We start from the raw sequence: 19,855 nt of genomic DNA on the forward strand, positions 1-19,855 counted from the left end.
ACTAAAGTGGTATCCATTCATAAACTCATCTCCAAATACAATTCCATTCTCTAAAGGATGTTTAACACAGTAAGAAAGACCACTTCTACTGGCTTCTAGGATAAACACCATCAAAACTGGTCATGAGGCTCAACAAAGAACGATGTATGAGTTTAATCTTTTTAATGTTTTTCTTTTTATCATCGTGTATACTAGTCAATCAAGAGTATTTCTGGACTTAAATCTGAGTAGCAGATAGAATTTTCTTCTCTACTGTTTGCTAAGCAAAAGGTAGAATAATGATTTGTTCCTTTTACCCTTTAACCTTTTCTTCCAGACCAGAAAAGACTAAAATGAGATTTAAATTTTGAATACATTTAACTGTAAAAATAAGCTCCAAATTGTTTTAGATTTTAAATTATTCTTTAAAAATGAAAGCCTTCCCTTTTCTCCCTTTTTTGAATCTGGATGATTTTTGACATTTTCACTGATATAAAATTTAAGTTAAATATTCTTCTATTTCTTAGCAGAATATTAAATGTAATTAAATAACAGACTAGAAATTTAGATTTGATGCTAACCCACTATCAACTTATGTAGAGGAGCAGCATTAAATGAAGCATTTTTAAAAGATAAATTTGGCCATATGTATGAGTCTAGGTCTTCCAAGATGAGAATGGATATGCGAGACTTTATTAGGAAAGTCTATCTGTTTACCTAGGAAATGGATCCTAGACACATACCACACGAAGAATACGGCAGGGTATTGCACTAGCAATTACATGCTATGGCTTGGAAGTGACACATGCCACTTCCACCTGCAGCCCCTGGACCAGAACAGGTAGCCTTGTCTAACTACAATGAAGTTGAGAGGTCTAATCCTCCCAATAGCCTAGAAAGAGAGGGACATCAGATACGAGTGAGTGCTATCAGTGTCTGACACAGGGCTTGATGGGGAGAAGGCAGAGTGGAGTCACATCTCAGGTCGGGTTTGAGATGTTCATTAGATACGCAAGTAGAGAGGTCAAGTACGTAGCTGGAGATATGAGTCTGGAGCTCAGGAATGAGAGGCTGGACAGGAGTCCTGCAAAGGTGTGAGGAATATGTTAACCAAAGTGGTCAGTGACTCCCTGATGCATTTCTGGAGCAGATGGAGTAGAAGACTCATTAATCCAATGCAAATGGGAGTTGCTTTTTATTGAAAAATAAAAACAAAAGCAAAAACCAAGCTAATCACCTCGTTTTTGGTCTGAGAAGAAACCCAGACTGCATTATTTTGATCTTATAAGTTCTGGAGCCTGTTTGGTTGCTCAGAACTGTGGTGTCCAACATGACTGCCGCTTTAGACACTTAAACAAAATTTAAAATTCTGTTTCTCAGTCACACTAGCCACATTTCAAATGCTCAGTAGTCACACGTGGCTAGTGGCTGCTGTAATAGATAGCAAAATAACATTTCCATCACTGCAGAAAGTTCTAAGGACAGCACTGCTCTGAACAGAAGGGTAAATGTTATTCTGTATAAGAAGTTCAGGAGGTCTGGCACTGCCTCACAGTTCATCCTAGAAATCTTTTTGAAATGTTGACAACTACTTGAAAGAAAAACAGACATACTGTGAAGACCAAATAACATTTTGCTGTAACAGGAATCCATCCTGGCTTTCAGTATGGAAACTCTGAATTAAAATTTTCTATTCTGCTTCCTTCTGTGGTTACTACTCTGGGAAGGGAAAGGTAAATGGCCTAGACACTTCTAAATTTGAATTTCCTTACTCAGCTATTTTTCTCTGTGGTACTATAAATACAGCCAGCTGTTGAGAAGTAATTAATACCAAGCCTTTGAATTTCTGAGGGATCATTAGTTCTATTCATCTTGACCAATCAAGACCTGGTGTGTCTTAAATGTATATGGAGATGATAAAAATCTCTATAGTTTTTTTTTTTAATGCCTACAGCACCTGGTCTTCCTAGGTGGTCTCCCATCCAAGTACTAACCAGGCCCGACTCTGCTTAGCTTCTGAGATCAGACATCGGGTTTGTTCAGGGTGGCATGGCTGTAGACCATGGACTGTGGCTCCACTGGGGCACAAACCCAGGACCTTCTGCGTGTAAAGCAGATGTGCTAACCGCTACACTATGGAACCGCGTCCGATGTATGAACTTAAAACACTTCTCTGTAATTCTGCATTTCAGAGATTACTCCTTAACATTATTCATTTATTTACAGTCAGTCCACATTGACGTGCAAATCTTTTCCACGGTACTTCAGCTTTGTAAGATATTGCTTTATAGGTCAGGGCTTTAAGACTCATTTCATGGACTCTGGTAGGAAAAGCCCTGTTCAGATTATAGCTACTACTGGAGTCACTAGAGGTGCTCAGTTAACACCCAAGAATGGGTCATAATTGTTTTGAGTGATATGGAGACACGAACTCCCTAAAGGAGTGATGGTTGTTCTAAGTTTCAAATGAACTGTTCCCTAGCTGAAACCTTAAATGCTCATCAATTACTGTATACTTTTTTCTTTTCATATTTATGAAAATATAAGAATTGAAGTTTTCTCTGAATAACCCCACACAATATGATCATCTACCTATATCAAGTTAGCACTTTCTAATACAGTGTTTTATAAGTGTTCCTCAATTTTGTGTTTGAGTGTGTGCATTTCCATTTCCTCAACAAAATTAGTTTTCTTTAAGGCAGGATTCCCATGCCCAAGCACTGTAGTTACCATGCATAGCACTCCCCACAAGGCCTGTATGTAAACACTGCACTGACCAGTATATCTGCTCAGTCATTGTAAGCTGTTGGCTTTCCAAACACTCCAGGTAATCTAAGAGGAAATTATTTGAGACTCCACACCCTTACTTTAATAATATTGCTCCAAACAAAGAAGTAGAAGAGAAATTAAAGAAGCAAATGAGCACTCTGAATATGTATCTTCTTTTCTCTTGTAATTTTTTCCAGAGTTGACTCTACAAAAGGGAGATTTGAAAAAAAGAAAAAAGAAAAAGGACATCACACTTTCCTCTTTCCCTCAGTGCCCTGCAGTGTACTGTCTTGTAACTGTCATATTAAGAAGTGCTCCTAGTCTTTTATTCAGACTGCCACATGGGTGATCAATCCTTCAGCATAGTAGTCGTTAAGAGCACTAGCTCAGGAATCACTCTCTAGGATTGAAACCTGGCTCTGCCACTTACTAGCTGTGTGGTCTTAGTCATTTACTAAACCTTTCTGTGTCCAAGAATCTTCATCCATGGTTACTATGAATCATGCTAAAATGATTATAACAGTTCTTAGCACATAGTAAGTACTCAATAATTACCCAACCCCAAATGCTCAATGTGAACCTCAGTGTGTTGAATGAGTCACTTTGTCTCATCTCTGATGCCTGATCTAAAGGGATAAAAAGTACAGAGCGAACCATACTCTCTCTCTTCCCATTTCCTGCTTCTCTTAATCTCATTGGGAGGTTGGAAAAGTGTTCCCTACACATGCGCCATCTGGCCTCTCTCATGAAGTTTCTGGAAGTCTTTGCTGTCCTCTGGCTCTTTGTCTTCTCTCTCCTGTTTCTTATTTGGTAACTCAGAACTTGGACTGTCCAAATGCTCTGTTTGAGTCCGAGGAGGTAAGTTCAAATCAAGGGACAAGGAGGAGGCCCACTTAACATCCAGATCTAAACAATATGCTTGTTATTCAGTTTTACTGATTATAAAGTGGATACTATGAGCCCTAATTTCTGAATTCATTTCTCAAATGGATCAGAGGTTAAGGGGAAAGAGACGTGATTAACCAAAAGATATGAAATGAATTGAATTCTCACCCCTTCCCCATTCTAACTAGTTTTAAGTTATTGTTTTTAGTTTGCATAGGTGGTAGCTAGCATAGTAATGGCAGGACACTCTCCACCCATCCATCCATCCATCCATCCATCCATGAATGCAATATATATTTATTAAGCCCCATCTATGGACCTAGTATTGTGTTAAGTACTAAAGTTACTGGAATGAAATAACAAGACAGAGCCCCAACCTCCTTGTTGTTGTCTGTAAAAATCAAGTTGATGTCTTCTTTCTTTCTCTCCCATTTCTTTTGATCTACCTACAAACATGCGTCCTGCTCTCTGTGCGTCACCCAAGCACACTGGTGACCTCTAACCCCTACAGTTGTTTCAACTCTTATCTTAGCAATTTAAGATAACCTACAGTACAATGACATCAACACTATACAAAGTGCAGGCAGAACGAAAGCAGGCGACACTCTTGGTGCATTCGTCCATCTAGTGGTCACTTAAGGACTCTAATAAACCCAGTGTAGATCCATGACCTTGATTCCCTCTGCTTGTCTGGCCAGCTCCAGTTGGGAGGCATAGGCACTTCTCATGAAGGCGAAGGACACTTGCTCAGGGCTCAACTTAGACATTGAAATGCTGGCTCTGATGAAGAGCTACTTAATAAGGAGACCAAATTACAAAGAAAAGACACCTGGCCAAAGTGATTCCTTTAAAATAAGTCCAGTATCAGCAGAAACTAAGACTCACATGCTAAAGCTGTAGCTCAAAGGTTATACATTTGGCAGATCAGAGGAAGAGCATCTCGAAACGCTTTAATGACTTACATTTAGAGTGCAAGTTAATATTACTCTAGGGATTTTGCTGCATATCCTCTTATTTAAAATGTTATCTAATACTTGAAAGAGGAAATATATGCTGATCTTAGCCTCATTACTGCTGTGAGTCAGTTATAAAAGACTGGGTCGTGTCTTTTAGAACTAAAGCCCCTAGAGTCGTGTGTGTGTTTCTTTTCAAAGTGTGAGCTGATCATCATTTCCTTTAGGAATCATCACAGTTAAGACTGGGAAAAAATGAAATTAAATGAGGGCTAGCACTTCCCTCATTCTCTCTTAAAGACACTAGTGAGATCAGTCATCCCTTGGGTTTACTTAACCTTTCTACTGTATTATCTGCAAGGGAAACAATCTTTTTTACCAAATGCTTATTTTTAAAACAAAAATACTTCATCTGCTCATTTAATCCTTTATAATAACAATTCATGACCAGTTTTTTGTGCTTTCCATTTTATAAGGCACTTTAAGATCTTCTCCCTGCTGGAACCTATAATCTACCTGGCACAAAACCCAGAGCAGCCTAATGGCAGGCGGTGTTATGCTCTCTGGTGATTCCCCACAGGACCCTGGACACCACCTAGGACCACTCTGCAGCTGGCCAGCAGGTGCGACATTCAGGGGTCCTTCTTGCCTGCTACTTGCCTGCTCTGTCTGCTGCTGTGTGCACAGATACACAGAACGGTTCTTGATGGGTGCACCAAAGCATCCCTTGCCTCCCAAGCTGGGAGCGCATACTGTAAAGAAATCTTATAAATCCACTAGAAAAGGATTAAGGCTGAAAATGAACGACTCCATGCTTAATTGCTGGCGTATGTCATATATCAGTATCATGATGCATTACACTTCGATGTACTAATTTTACAAAGGAGGATTTCCATGAAAAGAACTGAGGCTGTTCATTTCAAATATCACTTATTAACAGCTGCAAGAGCTACCGATTGATTTCAGACACGGGTGATATTTCACACAAGAACATCTTCAATAAGCCTTTTCAAATACAAGCAATTATGAGAAAAAGCTTCTGTTTTGGCCCAGTTCATTTTCTATCCTGAAACCATGCTGAATATATTAATTTAGGATTAAGAAGGAAGGGGGAAAATACCTTCTACAGAACAACACTGGAGATTTCATTTTTCTAGTTGCAACTGCCCATAAATCTTTCTAGGGTTTACTTTATGTTCAATCTCCAAAACATTTTCTTATAGATTTTAAAATAGTAAGTACTCTTGCCCGTCTAAACAAGCCTTTTCCCTCTGTCTTTCCAAATTCCTTTCATGTTTATCAGGTCTTATTCTGATGTTTTTCCAAAACACTTAAAAACTGACTAGTTATTTGCTATTTCTAAAAAGTTTATACAGCACGAGTATCATCATGTTGTGAATGCTCAAATTACTCCTAGAGTATTAGTACAGATCTTTACTTATAAAATGTATGGTTGTACACCAATGTTCATAGCAGCATTATTCACAGTGGCCAGGACATGGAAGCAACCGAAGTGTCCTACAATAGATGATTGGCTAAAGAAGCTGTGGTACATATATACAATGGAATATTACTCAGTCATAAGAAGAGATGAAATACTGCCATTTATGACGACAAGGATAGACCTTGAGATAATAATGCTAAGTGAAATAAGCCAAATAGAAAAAGTAGAAAATTGCATGGTATCACTTATATGTGGGATATAAACCTAAAAGCAACAAATGAGCAGGATAAACAGAGACTCATGGACATGGACTATAGGCTAGTGGTTACCAGAAGACTATAGACTAGTGATTACTAGTGGGTTGGGGGAGGAGGGGGTAGGTAGACGGTTAAAGGAGGTCAAATATAGAGTTTAGGGGGAGGGTGAAGTGGGTAAAGGAGATCAAATATATGGTAGCTGAAGGAAACTGGACTTTGGGTGGTAAACACACAATAGAATGTACAGATGTCAAATGAAAATGTACACCTGAAAATTATATAATTGTATTAACCAAGTTATCCCAATAAACTTAATAAAAAAAATAAAAAATAAAAAATAAAATAAAATATATGGAGTAAACCCAACTGCAGAAGTGGAAAGTAAACACACACACACACATACACACAGACTCACACTCATTATTATTCTATCTCTTGGTAAAGAGCAGGTGCTCTAAAGCCAGGCTTGCTGGGTTGAATCCTTACTTTGTTACTTACTATGTAACCTTGAACAGGTACTCAGACACCACTTTGCTTCACTTTTCTCATCTGTGAAGTAGGGATACCAATAGTATCCGTGCCATGGAGCTCTTCTGAGATTTAGTTAATTAATGCAAAGCACTTAGAACAGTACCCGGCATGTAACATTAGTTATTGGCATACATGCACATACACTCTGGCTCCTGTCATTCAAATGTCAGTCCTAGTAACATTTTATTAACAAGAACTGGGTTTGTCTTTACTCCTGCCCTTCAACCGTCAAATGATCACAAAACTGCATACTGACAATCTTCATTCCCCTGAGAACCAAAAAAAAGAACTGAATACTTGTTTTTGAACATTGATATACAGTAATAATTTGTTAACTCTCAATTAATTCCTGAAAAATTGATTATTTATACTTCATTCCTGGATAAGCATGAGACAGACCGGAGGGATTTATGGTATTAACTGCCTCATTTGCCAACCTGAGACAGCTGTGAGGTTTTAAAAACTCTTCTCTCTTTTCTAGGATGAAAGCATTTTATTTCTGTTCTAAGTAAAAAAAAAAAGGTAAAAGTTAGGCATACAACTTGTGAAATTGCACTATGACAACCCACAGGTATGTAAATATGTAGGCTTCTGGTGAAAATGATGTCAGGATCCTATTAAAAGTCTATGTTAACCACTCCCATCACTGTATTATATCTTTAGCTTCCATTTTAAAATAAAAGCCAAGGTATTTTAATTGTAAAATAGTTTGTAAAGTGAATGTCAAGTACTTTCTAAAGCAATGATTTGCTTCTTTTAAATTCTACTTAAACTTGTACATATCACCCTTGTTAATGAAGCATTATGTATAGTGTTTTATGAAGCACATAAAACATACAGAGGTGCTCTAACAGAAATTCTAAGTACCCTGTCACTATTAGTCTCACTTGCTGAAATGACATAAAATGGGAAAAAAAATGACAGGAGTCCAGTTTTTCAGCGTTAAGTACATCTGTAATAGTAAAAACACAGGGGTGCTTCCTCTCTCCATTAAAACTCTTTGATTTTCAAGATTAGGTGAGCAACTGAGACAGATGTAGGCATAGCTCAATGAGGCATTATGAAATTGGGCAGCCTAGCTTTGTAGCTTTCTTTAGTCATGAAGTAGAAACAGATATGTGACACCAACAAATGAAGGACTTTATAATACTGTGACAAGCAAACAAGAGTTTGAGAGGAAGTGGACAGAGGAGGCAGAGAACTATTTAATCAAGCTGAGAAATACTAATGTTTCACAGAATTAAGTTCAGAATCAGTTGCAGTCTCTTTCTAGATTTAAGTTACACTTGGCTAGAGAAAAACTATGATTTGGCATTCCTATAATACTTCCTTTCTATGGCAAGCTTTATGAAAAGACTAATATTTATTGAAATAAAAAAATTCAAAATGAATAAAGGTATTTTGAATCGAAATCCAAATATGAGTCTCCCTAGAAACACAGAGCGGTCAAATATTGCTTAGCAGATTTTAAAATATTTTATAGACAAAAATTCCCTCACAGTAGACAAAAGTCAGAGACTCTTTTGCAGGAGAAAAAATTGAGGCTCATTGTCCAAATGCCTTGGGCAAACAAAGGGATTAAGAAAAGGATCATTTTTATTATTATATAGGACTTAACAGTTTACTAACTCTTATCCCCAAACCCACTCCCCTCTTCTCTTTACTAACAAAACCTCAGCTAACAGACGACATTTACCATTCTTCCTTGCTACCAGGTATGACCATGTGAGTATGTTCTAGCCAATGCCAAGTAAGTAGAGTTAAAATGTTGAGTTGGGGCTTCCAGAAGTCTTTTGAAAGAGAAGGAATGCCTTCCTCTTTGCTTAATCTTCCTTCCTGCAGCATGAAAAGCTGTTGTAATGGCTGGATCTTCAGCAGCTTTCTGGCCAATAGAAGCTGGTGGCTGAAGGCTTATGGAGCAGAAAGAATGGAGACTGTTTTTCTACTGACACCCTAAGGCCACTATAACAGACCTGGAATGTCTTTCTCTGGCCTTCTTTTACACGAGAGAAGTAAACTTCTATCTTATTTAAGCCACTCCAATTCTGATTCTTCTGGGTACATACAGCAGAATCTAATTCTATTCCAAAACCTAATTCTATCTGAATTAGAATTAACTATCAGATCATATTCTACTGGGGAATGAAACTTAACACAATACTAGAAGTGTAATTTAAAGTTCTAACTAATTATAGTAATCATGCAGATTTCTCATACAGACTATGTAATCAATAACATAATAACTTGCAAAAGCTTTCATTGTAAACTGACAACAAATGCTCAATAAATATCAACATTGAAGAAGGAAATAAAATTTTATAGATTTTCTACAATGAATTAATATTTCCCAAAGTAATATGATTTTGGACAAGTTAGCAACAAGAGCAAACGATAGATGATATTATAAAATACGACCCTAAATTTGGTGCTGAACAAAGTTAAAGAAATATATTCCCTGTTTCTTCTAAAAAGTATCATTTTTTTGAAAGATAACATGGGGCACACACAAAGTAACATACAAATCTACACTTAATTATGTAAACACTGCTTTTGACACACAACACCAAGTATTTTCATTGTGTTGTTTCTGAATGCATAGTTTTGGTATTAAAATTGCAGCTGTGCATAGAAGATACTTGGTAAGATAATGGGAGGAGATGGTATTAACATTATGATTTTCTGCAGTCAAATCGGCTTTAGTTTCTTATACAACTCAGAGTTTTATGTTATTCAGATTGTCTGAACACTGGCACAGGAAAGTATTTTACTTATCAAAACACTGGAGGAGATAGTCCATTTTATGCGGGAATAATGGCTTTTTAACAGTGCTCGATTAGGAGACATTAGGAACCTTGCCTCGAAAGCCATTAGCAAATTTATCTAGATTTTATGCTACAGCATAAAACAACCAGCAACCGAAGATATCCGAAACTGCTTAGCATGCCAATCTGCCTTACATGCTTGCCATATAAGTGGCTTCCAGAAGCCAGCAATGAGTATCATAGAAACTTAAACATAAAAAGTTGAAGGATATTGGTAAGTCAAAGGAGACAATGCCGGAAACCTCATACCGGCAACAAATTTAAATAAACTTGCATTTTAGTTTGGAGAGAAATTTCTATTTTCAAGAAAAATTCAACTTTTAGTTTGTCAACCAGCCCTTGCAATAGAGGGGCCTGACTAACGGCCTCTCTTAACATTATCAAACTACTATTCAAACTTGAAATCAACTCTCACTTCTTTCCCCTCGAAAGCAAGATACCCTATAATATGTAATAATATAAGCTCACCTGAAAGTGTGAAATAGAGGTTTAAGACATTCTTTTTATAATCGGTTATGGAATTAAATTTAGCTGTCTCAGTCTTTTTTTTTTTGCCAGGAATAACAAAATAATAGAAACTCCAAATATATTAGGAAAAGATCTATAGGTCTGTGCCTTATTATAATGTGAAAATCAAGAGGAAAGCTAAAGATAACCATGTACTGTACTTGTCCTGGTTTGTTCAAATCCTCATAATTTTAAACAGTAATGCTCATTAATGAGATTAACCTGTCGATTACAGTATTATAGTACCTGGAACACAGTACTCAATAAATGACAACTGTTGTTATAACTTACCTTTTGAAGTAAAATACTTTCATTTTATTCTCATCTTAACGTTTCTTGTGCTAAGCTTCTAAAATCCATACAAATCATAAAACTATAAGAAGGAGGTCCCAACATTATATATAGGCCATTCCTCTTATTTTATAAAGTATTGACCTTAAATATCCCTGAGAAATTATAATTTCTATTCTCTGCCTTCCCATCCTTATAATGAAAGAATCACATGTCATTACTAAAAGAGGATTGCTAAGAGGTTGTTATTAGTACATTCCTGTTATAGAAAAGCCCACAAATTCCAGTCCATAGATGACCATCTACATCGTGACCACTGAGGCTTGCAAAATTCAGATTCCTGGGCGCCACTCAAGACATTCCGAACCAGAATCTGCTGTTGAGGCCCAGGGACCGCATTTTTATGACAAGCACCACTGCCTTGAAATCAAATTCAAATTCCTAAGCTGAAAACCTGTTCCTCCTTGTCTGCTTTTCCGAGTAATTGGGAAACACTGAATTTTAAACTGTGCTTTCTTCATGATTATATAGCTGTACTTCTGTTTCTCTACATTTTTAAACTAATTGAAGTTCTTCAATTTCCTTCTTTGGTTTCTCTCTCTTATCTTTTTGACACCTATTTCTTCCCTAACTTTCTCAAACCTCTTAATGACTGGCAAAACAGTGAATGCGAACCAACTAGCAATGGAAAGATCAGTACACAGAATCTATACTTTGTTCTGTTTGGCTCTCTGTTATGTGGTAACCTTTTACTAAAGAAAAAAAAAAAAGATGCTTCTGGACTTTTTATTTCTTGTGGATGTATATTCCTTACCTCGGTTTCATGCACTGTATCGCAGAACTCTTTCCACTGAAATTTCATCTCCAAATTAACTATGTAATGCTGAATATCAATTTTTCTCCTAAGTACAGCAGCTATCCAAATCTGTGTCAGGCATGAATTCCATGAATACGCTTACCCTGCCCTAAATTCTGAGCACTGTTAAAAATCCAGATGATACCAAGGCTAGGCTGAGAGCACAGCAGCCTCCTGGGAGCAATTATTCACATGCAGATGCAAGAAGCATTTAAGAGTATCGAATCAGACTGCTCTTGAAAGGTAATGCTTTGGTTCCCTTTCTACAATGCTTATGCCAGCTCACTGTCAGCACACCATACCTGTCCAGCCAGTGTAAGCAGTGCCATCCCGAGGATCTGCTGACTTTAGGCCTCTTTCCATTTGTTGGAGAAGCTCTCGAATCTTATTGTTTAAGCGCTGTGAGAACTCAGGAGTCAGCTGCAGATATTAAAGAGAAAACAAACATCAAATATATAGGCTATTCGACTTCCTGGACTATGAATTATCAAAAATAGGAGGGTACTTTATTTCCACTTAGGCCGCATTTTTCTGCCTGGGAGAATTGGACAATTACCAAATAACACCATTTCATTATAACGTTGATGAGAACAAAAAAAATCAATTCCTGCTGGGGCCACCATCTGTGTGGAATTTACACATTTCCCCCAAGCCTGTGTGGGTTTTCTCTATAGAGACTCTGGTTTCCTCCCACATCCCAAAGATAGGTGTGTTAGCTGAACTGGCACCTAAACTGTCCCCATCTGAGTGAGTGCGTGTGTGTGAGTGCAGCCTGTGATGGAAGTATGCCCTCCATGGTGTGTTCTTCCCCTGTGCCCTGAGCTGCCCAGAGAGGCTCCCACCACACCTGAACCTGAACCTAATTAAGCTGGTTGGAGAATTATCAGACTCATTTCTATTAATCTTTCTTAAATCTATGTATAGCTAACATTTATTTCAATGTTTAATATTAGAAATGTTTTTGGTCTTTATTTAGAAATTTGGTGATGTTTTCGTGACCAGAAATATGCCATAGGGACTTAACTCTTGTTTATAGCAACTAGCCTATGGTAAAATTGGTTTTACTATATTTCGCTTTGTTTGAAGTCACAGTTTCCAAAAACCTATCAATGACCTTAAGACTTACTGTATTTCACTCTTAAGCAACAACAATAACAAAGTAACAAAACTTAAAAGTACTACTACTCAAGGCAAGAAATATAGCTGACCATTGAACAACATGGGTTTGAACTGTGTAGGTCCACCTATATGTGGGTTTTTTCAACTGACTTCACAGCTCAAACCTGCATTGATCAAGAGTCAACTCCATGGCTGGGAATCTGAGTATAATCTGAGTATGTGGAGGGCCGACTGTAGGTATACTCAAATTTTGGACTGCTCAGGCAGTCAGTGCCCCTAACTGCCATGCCTTTCAAGGGTCAATTGCATTTTTGTTTTAACTTCAATGTTTCATATAAAAATTGTAATTAAATACTAAAATAGACCACCAATGATAAACTGGCTCATTTTAATTTCCACTCAGTAGGGATCATCTATTATTTAAACCAATATTTATTATAATTTAAGTCATTTATTAAATTAAGCACAAGTTAAAAGATATTTACTGTTTTTAAGCCATTAAATTTTTAGCTTAATGAAGCTAAAGCAATGTTAATTCCCTAAAGAAGTATTTTAATGCTTTTACTTTTTTAAAAAAATGAGGATAAACGTTTACAAAAATCTATTTATAAAAAATAAACATTAAAAATTGCGGAAGTAGCATAAGAAAAGCAAAATAAATTCACAAGTATCAGGAGTCTCAAACAGATCTAGTATCAAAAAAAACCCATGCCCAGCACAGTGCCTGGCAGAATAGGGGCTTTGTAAAAACTGCTCAGTGAATGAACCTGGCTGTACCCTTAGTCACTATTAGATGAGTAATCTTACTCAATTCATAACTTCTTTATGCTTGCTACTTCTGTAAAGTCAGGATGATAATACCTGCCTCATCAATTTCTTAATGTACTCTGAGGATCAAACAAGATTGTATGTTTCAGGTCTTTCATATTTAGGGATGCAACTATTAACAATTTTACTATTATAAGCAGTCTAAGGGTCAAGTAATAATTTAGATGTGTACTGAAAGCACACCAAGGCTGGGGCTAGTGACATCCATATGAAGGACCACAGATGCTGGGCTAGTGACATCCATATGAAGGACCACAGATGCTGGCTCAAACAATCATGACTTTACTCATCCTAAAGGCAAATGAAAAGTATTTTAAAGTTCTGTATACACTGAATCATGAAGTGTCTTAAAAGACCACTTAAATGTATCCCTCAATAATTTTAGGAATCTGCTGTGATTCCCAGACTTAGATTTCACAAAGCAGTAAAATTTCAAATGTTGGGACAATGTTGGGACATATTACAAGGGTATAAACACTTTATTTCACCATGTAAAATTTAAAACAAACCTAACTACTATCTGTTAGCATCATAATCATATTTTTTAAAAAGGGCATCTTAACATTGAAAACTATAAGAAGGCTGTATAGATTAATAACAACAAAGGACATTAAGTTTTACTTCTGAAAAGCATCTCTGATAAGGCCAATCAGACTATCAACCATATCTGTATTACTTATTCGGAAGCACCTCTAAGATCCCTTGTTTCACACTCTGAAGAAGAAAACACATTGTTTGAAGGACACAGTCCTGTTATTTAACAATTTCTGCCAAGAGGTTAAGATTTCAACAAGTCTTGAAAATACATTTAGTAGGATAAAATACACTTCAGTATGATATGAAAGGTCTATAAATCTTGACTAGATAGAAGAGTACATCAGCAAGAGAACATGTCATCTTCTGTACAGAGATCATGGATAATTTATCATCTTGCTTGGCCTTACTTTAAGAGACCAAGAATAATGAGAATGCTTCAGCCTCAGGAAGGGAAGTTACTTTCTATTTGGCACACAACTGCATTTAATAAAGGTGACCTGCTTGAGAATATTGATTGCTTGTGGCAGATCACAAAATTATTCAAACTCTAGCAATAATTTGAAGAGTCTCTAAAAGCCACCCCCTCCCCCCCTTTTTTTTTCTGATGGATACCAGAAAACAGACCAGTTCCTTACCTTATTGAAATGTATGGGTTAACAAATTAAGGAGGCTACATCTCCAGGGTCTGATCCTGGTGTTCAACACTAGACAATCTTAGAACTTTTATGCTAGTTTCTTCCTGGGATCTGTGCAAAAACCATGCGTTAGGCAATAAATTACACTGCTATTTTGGGGCCTGAATTTAAATTTATGAATATCTTTTTTTCTCCCTTAGAAATAGAGGTAACTTTGTAAAAAAGCATTAAATTTTTAAATAGCCTAAATAGTGAGCTACATTTTACTGAAGGCTTCTGTCATCAGAATACATCCTCAAGTGTTCTCTCTGCCAAGTTATCATGAAGCAGCATGTCTTCCTCCAACAAGACAAGACAAATATTTCAGCTTCAGGATCTGCAGAGCTAGGCAGAATGTAAAATCCCAATGGCCAAAAGGAAGCCACCACAAGATAATTATAATAAGCTTTGTTTGGGCAGCTCAACTTTGGTCTTAAAAGAGTCAGATTGACTCTATCTCCCTATACACTTTGGTACCCTTCTATCCTACAATTCTTCTCCATCTCTGTCATACCTTCTACCTGCATTACTGACCCAAGTTAACCTATGAGTGTTTTAAGGAAAGAATCAACAGAGCCACATGAAGTTAACCTGGCAGATATGAACTCTGACATAAATGCTATTATATCACACGTGAAATGCCTTCCATATGACTGAGTTTAGAAAAAATAAAATGGTAAAATTAAAAAAAAAAATGTGTGTGCACGGAAAGAGATCACTCTTGCAATCTAACTCTTAGGATTTCTAAAGGTATTTAACTATTTCTTAACAATTATGTTCACCTAAAGAGAAGTGAGAAAACAAAGGCCTCTGGTAACTGACATCTAGCTTCTCTTTTGCACAGTAGTTTGTGAAGTGCAAACCAGTTTAATTCACTAGCTTGTTTTCTTTTTTCAGCTGTGGGGATACCCTGCAAAGAGTGGAAGTGGTACAAAGAATTTCAGGCGTATGTCTAAATTGCTCTTAGCACTTTCAGTTTAAACATGTCTAGCAAATATTCCAGTTAACTCATTATGTCCTGCTTGTAAAATCATAACCAATAACATGGCACATGTGAAAGTGTCAGGATTTTCACCTTTTTAAAAAGCAAACCAAAAATGATCGAAAATGCAAAATTACACAGCAAAGTGCATATCCGCCATTTTTATAATTTAAAATAATCAGTGATTGAGGTTATTTAGATTATTAACAATTATTTCTTATATTCAACATGTCAAAGCTCAAATTGTATATTTTAATATGTATTTTATATGTTTAAAATATATTTTATATACTTATCCTCAAATCATATATTCTTTTAAAAGGGATGCTCTCATCCCTGTCTTTCAAGCAAAACTGAGCTCCTTTCCAAACACTGGGGGTTGGAGGAAGGGATTCAGGCAGATGTATCCCAAACTCACCCTCCCAGCAGGATCAAAGTAGCCTTCGGCCAGGGATTTGTTATAATCGGCATAAGGATTCGGGAAGGCCCTTTGAGCCATGACGCCGGAAGCGAGCCTGCAGAACAGGGGAAAAAGAGAACCTAGCTTGAGATAGGGACCTCGGCGGAGCTGCGCGGGCGGCGGCCGGAGCGCGGGCGGCGGCCGGAGCCCGGGCCACGCTTTGCTTCCTGCTCCCGGGCCACAGCACGGTCTCGGCGGTCCGAGAGGATGCCGGACCCACTGCGGACAGGCCGTTAGGGCGTGGCACCTCCGCGAAAAGGATGCCAGGGCCCTGAGCTCACCGCGATGTTGGGGACCCGTTTTGCACCACACGTTCCCCCTACCGCGATTTCAAGCAACTGCCCGTGCTGCGTCCAAAAGCCTTGCCCCGCCTCGGCCTCTCACCTCGCAGCCTCCGGACAATAACAGAAGGGACGCTTTCACCGCCCACTTCCTGCCAGTTGGACCAATCAGAACCTTCCTCACTCCGGAGGCCCGCCCCCTTCTTTTTTTCAGTTTGTTAAGGAGACAAGCAAGGAGTGTGATTAGAAAGAAAGATAATACAGAGTGATTTAATTCCTGGGTAGCTGGAGTGGAAATATGTCTTAAAATAACGTGCAGATGTGCTCAATATTTCCTACTTTGTTCTCTTTAATTTTTTTTATTAGAAAACTAATTGAAGTCCAGATACTTGATAACAATCAGAAATTTTTTTATCTGGAGAGGAAAAACGCTGATTTGAGAAATGAACGTATTTGTATTCCTGCTGCTTGGACTGAATAAGATGGGGAGGATAATGTCTCTCCAGAGACTTTCCGAATTTTTCTTTTATGTTTTTTGAGAAACATAAAAGAAAACATTGCCACAATTAGCAACAAATACGACAAAAACAGGATATACTGAAGAGCCAATAAGGTGACCTTTGGAGATAATTTAACCTCACAGACACTCAAGCGGATGTGTGAGCCCGAGGGACGAGTTACCAAATGGCGATTGATAAAACTTGAGAAAATATACATGAAAACATAAACCACTGCTCTTAAGAACTTTAAGTTGCTCCTTAGCTTAAACTGGTCTATAATACTGTGTACCTAAACCTCTTTAAAAAATAACGAAGTCGAAAAGAGCAGGATATCCATAACATTCACTTTTAATGTTTAATAGTCTCCATTATCTACAAACTTTTCCTTTTATTTAAACTTGAAATCTCACCTGGTACACATTAGGCCCATAGTGTAGCTCAGAGAATTTTGGGGTTCAGTTTAAAAGACAGAAAGAGCCTCTCCTCTTTCCTGCCCTCTTGTTTCACTGAAGAACTCTAGCACCGAACTTCTACATGTTGAAGCTCAATCCTTCCCACCCCCACCTTGGCCCAAGCTTGTCTCTCTATGGCTACCTCTCACAATCTACTTCCAACCCCCCCCCCCACTCACCAGCTCAATTTGTTCTTTTTAACTGTTGCCTTCCAGGACACTTATCTCCTTCACCAAATTCCTGAAAATTTAGAAGAGACCCTCGTATTTTAATAGATAGGTATATAGAGGAGCAACTCATAAAAGAAAAAAAGGAAAAGGAGTGAGAAGCATTTTAGAGATTTTTCCTTAATTATTAAAGGCTTCCTATCAGTTTATCCCATCAGCAGTTTTTATATGAGCAATTAAAATCAGTGTGATATTTAAGTAGAATAATGACTGCTGGAGGAAGCTAGGCATTATAGACAGTAGATTGTGCCTGAGCAGAAATAAAAGAAGAATGGAAGAGGAAGATGGAAAAAGAGTAAGTGGAAGAGTAGGATGGGAAAGAAGAAAAGAGCTCCTAAAGCCTAAGAAGCCTCTCAAACACCTAAGAAGTAAATGGATAACCTGGTGAGACTGTGTGAGGATTCTCAACCTCAGCACTACTGACATTTTGGAAGGGATGCTCCTTGTTGTGGGAGGCCATCTGTTCATGGTAGTATGTTTAGCAGTCTCCCAGTCCCTATCCAATAGATGCCAGTAGCACCCCTCTTCCAAATGGTGACAACCAAAAAATGTTTCCAGACATTGTCAAATACCAAATGTCCCTGGAGGATGGAGTGGGAGGACAAAAAATATCCCTGGCTGTGAACCATTGAGACAGTGTAAACAAAAAAGGTTTAAAGATTAGACTGTTTTACTTCAGTGTTCCCACTGCAGATATGGTTTGCTGGAAAAACGTGCTGAAAGAAATTCAGGAGGAACCGGGAAGAGTGTGTGTGTGTGTGTGTGTGTGTGTGTGTGTGTGTGTGTGTGTGTGTGTGTTTAAATCTCAGGGGCAGAATTGAGCTACTTATGCTTCTTGGTTTTTAGTACAGCATTTTCAGTACAGGCAAGCCCCTATTCTTTTTTTTCCCCTTTAATCCCTATTTCTCATCCATTCCTCTCTTTCAAAAGGCAATCTCCATGATATATTAAATTTATAGAGCTGACTCTTGAACAGCAGAGGTTTTGAACTGTGTGGCTCCACTTCTACGTGGATTTTCTCCAATATATATAGTCAGCCTTCCTTATCCCTTGGTTTCGTATCCGCAGATTCAGCTAGTTGTGGAATGAAAACGATATTTTTGATCCCTGGTTGGGAATCTGCAGATGTGGAGGGCTGACTATATGCATTGATCTATGCCATTTTGTATAAGAGACTTGAGAATCTGCAGATTTGGTGTCTGTGGGAGAGGATGATCCTGGAACCAACCTCCTGATATTGCCAAGAGGTGACTATAGTTAAATTTCTGGGGAGCCGAAAGTTATACGAAGATTTTACTCTAGAGGGCAGGGTGTGGAGAGCAGCGCTGCTGGGAGTGCATGGCGGGTGGCGCTCAAGGTCTACTGTGTATCCTTTGGAAACCGTCATGGGCTATGTAGGTATGTGTTTTTAATTAGTGGACTAGTGCTATGAATGCTCAACAACTTATGTTTTAGATCTGGGTTGCTCTGTGTACGGTTGGTTGTTTTAGATAATCGTATATTTTCATAGCACATTTGCACCACATTTTACTTATCCTTTCCTCCAAGAATGGGCACTGTTGCTAACTTCCACATCACAAATAATATAGCCAAGAACATCCAGGTATATGTTCTCAAAAAGATTTGGATGTGAGTATTTCTAATATATATATACACACCCAGAAGTGGATAGCTGGGTCATAGGACATCCTTGCACTTAATTTCTCCAGTACTGTTGGATTGCTTTCCGGAACTGCTGGACTAGTTTAAATTCCCCGCGACAGTATCTAAGTTTCTGTCATTCCCATATCCTCTCCAATGCTTGATATTATCTAGCGTTCTTGTTTTTGCAGTTTTAATAGACAATGTGGAATTTTATCGACGTTTAAACTTTCAGTATTTTTGTTGCTAATGGTGTCGAACTTTTCTTGATATACTTGTTAGACTCTGGCCCTTCCCTGAGGTTTATTTTTTCATATCCTTTGCCCATGTTTCTGCTGGGTATTGCATTATTTTCTTGTTTGATTTGCAGACTTTTGTTTTTGTTTTTTGAGGGGTAGCCTAGATATTAATCTCTGGCTTTAGATGCTGCAGATACCTTTTCTAGTCTGTTAACTTTTTCTAGGGTATCCTTCATTGAACCACATTTCTTTGTTTTGATGAAGTTAAACCCATCCATTTTGCTACTGTGATTTGAAGATTTAGCTTCATGTTAAAAAAGTCTTTATTTACTCATAGGCTGTAAAGGTAACTTCCTAGATCTTATTTTATTAGCTTTTTACTTTTTACATGTAGGTCTTTAATCTATCTAGAGTTCACTTCTGAATATAGCATAAGGCATGGATCCAAACTTATTTTGGGGAAGGTTCAGAATTTTTTGAAAGTTCAGATATAATCAAAACATGAACAAGTTCTATCTTTGTTAGTTGAAAAGCCCAAAGATTTGAACTACTGGAAATCATATAGAACTGATTTCTTTTTCTTTCTTTCTTTCCTTTCTTTCTTTCTTTCTTTTTCTTTCT

At 37.7% G+C, this 19,855-nt stretch overlaps 1 protein-coding gene and 1 pseudogene across 3 annotated transcripts in view; both read right to left on the reverse strand.

Moving 5' to 3' along the window:
• Positions 1-16,315, reverse strand: part of LANCL1 (LanC like glutathione S-transferase 1) — a 38,224-nt gene extending 21,909 nt beyond the window's left edge. The window contains exons 1-3 of one of the 3 annotated variants that reach the window (XM_039844674.1): positions 16,279-16,315; positions 15,853-15,949; positions 11,597-11,714 (exon numbers count right to left, since the gene is read on the reverse strand). In XM_039844674.1, the coding sequence (XP_039700608.1) occupies positions 11,597-11,714; positions 15,853-15,933 (199 nt within the window). In that variant the 5' untranslated portion in view covers positions 15,934-15,949; positions 16,279-16,315. Of the gene's footprint in view, positions 1-11,596; positions 11,715-15,852; positions 15,950-16,175 lie in introns of all 3 variants that reach the window. The other 2 variants (XM_039844672.1, XM_039844673.1) reach the window with 2 other exon arrangements.
• LOC120587800 (uncharacterized) lies at positions 1,925-2,040 on the reverse strand (annotated as a pseudogene).
• Positions 16,316-19,855: the final 3,540 nt, after the last annotated feature.

Source organism: Pteropus medius, unplaced genomic scaffold (genome assembly GCF_902729225.1).
Source record: "Pteropus medius unplaced genomic scaffold, Ma_sr-lr_union100, whole genome shotgun sequence".
Lineage (NCBI taxonomy): Eukaryota > Metazoa > Chordata > Mammalia > Chiroptera > Pteropodidae > Pteropus > Pteropus medius.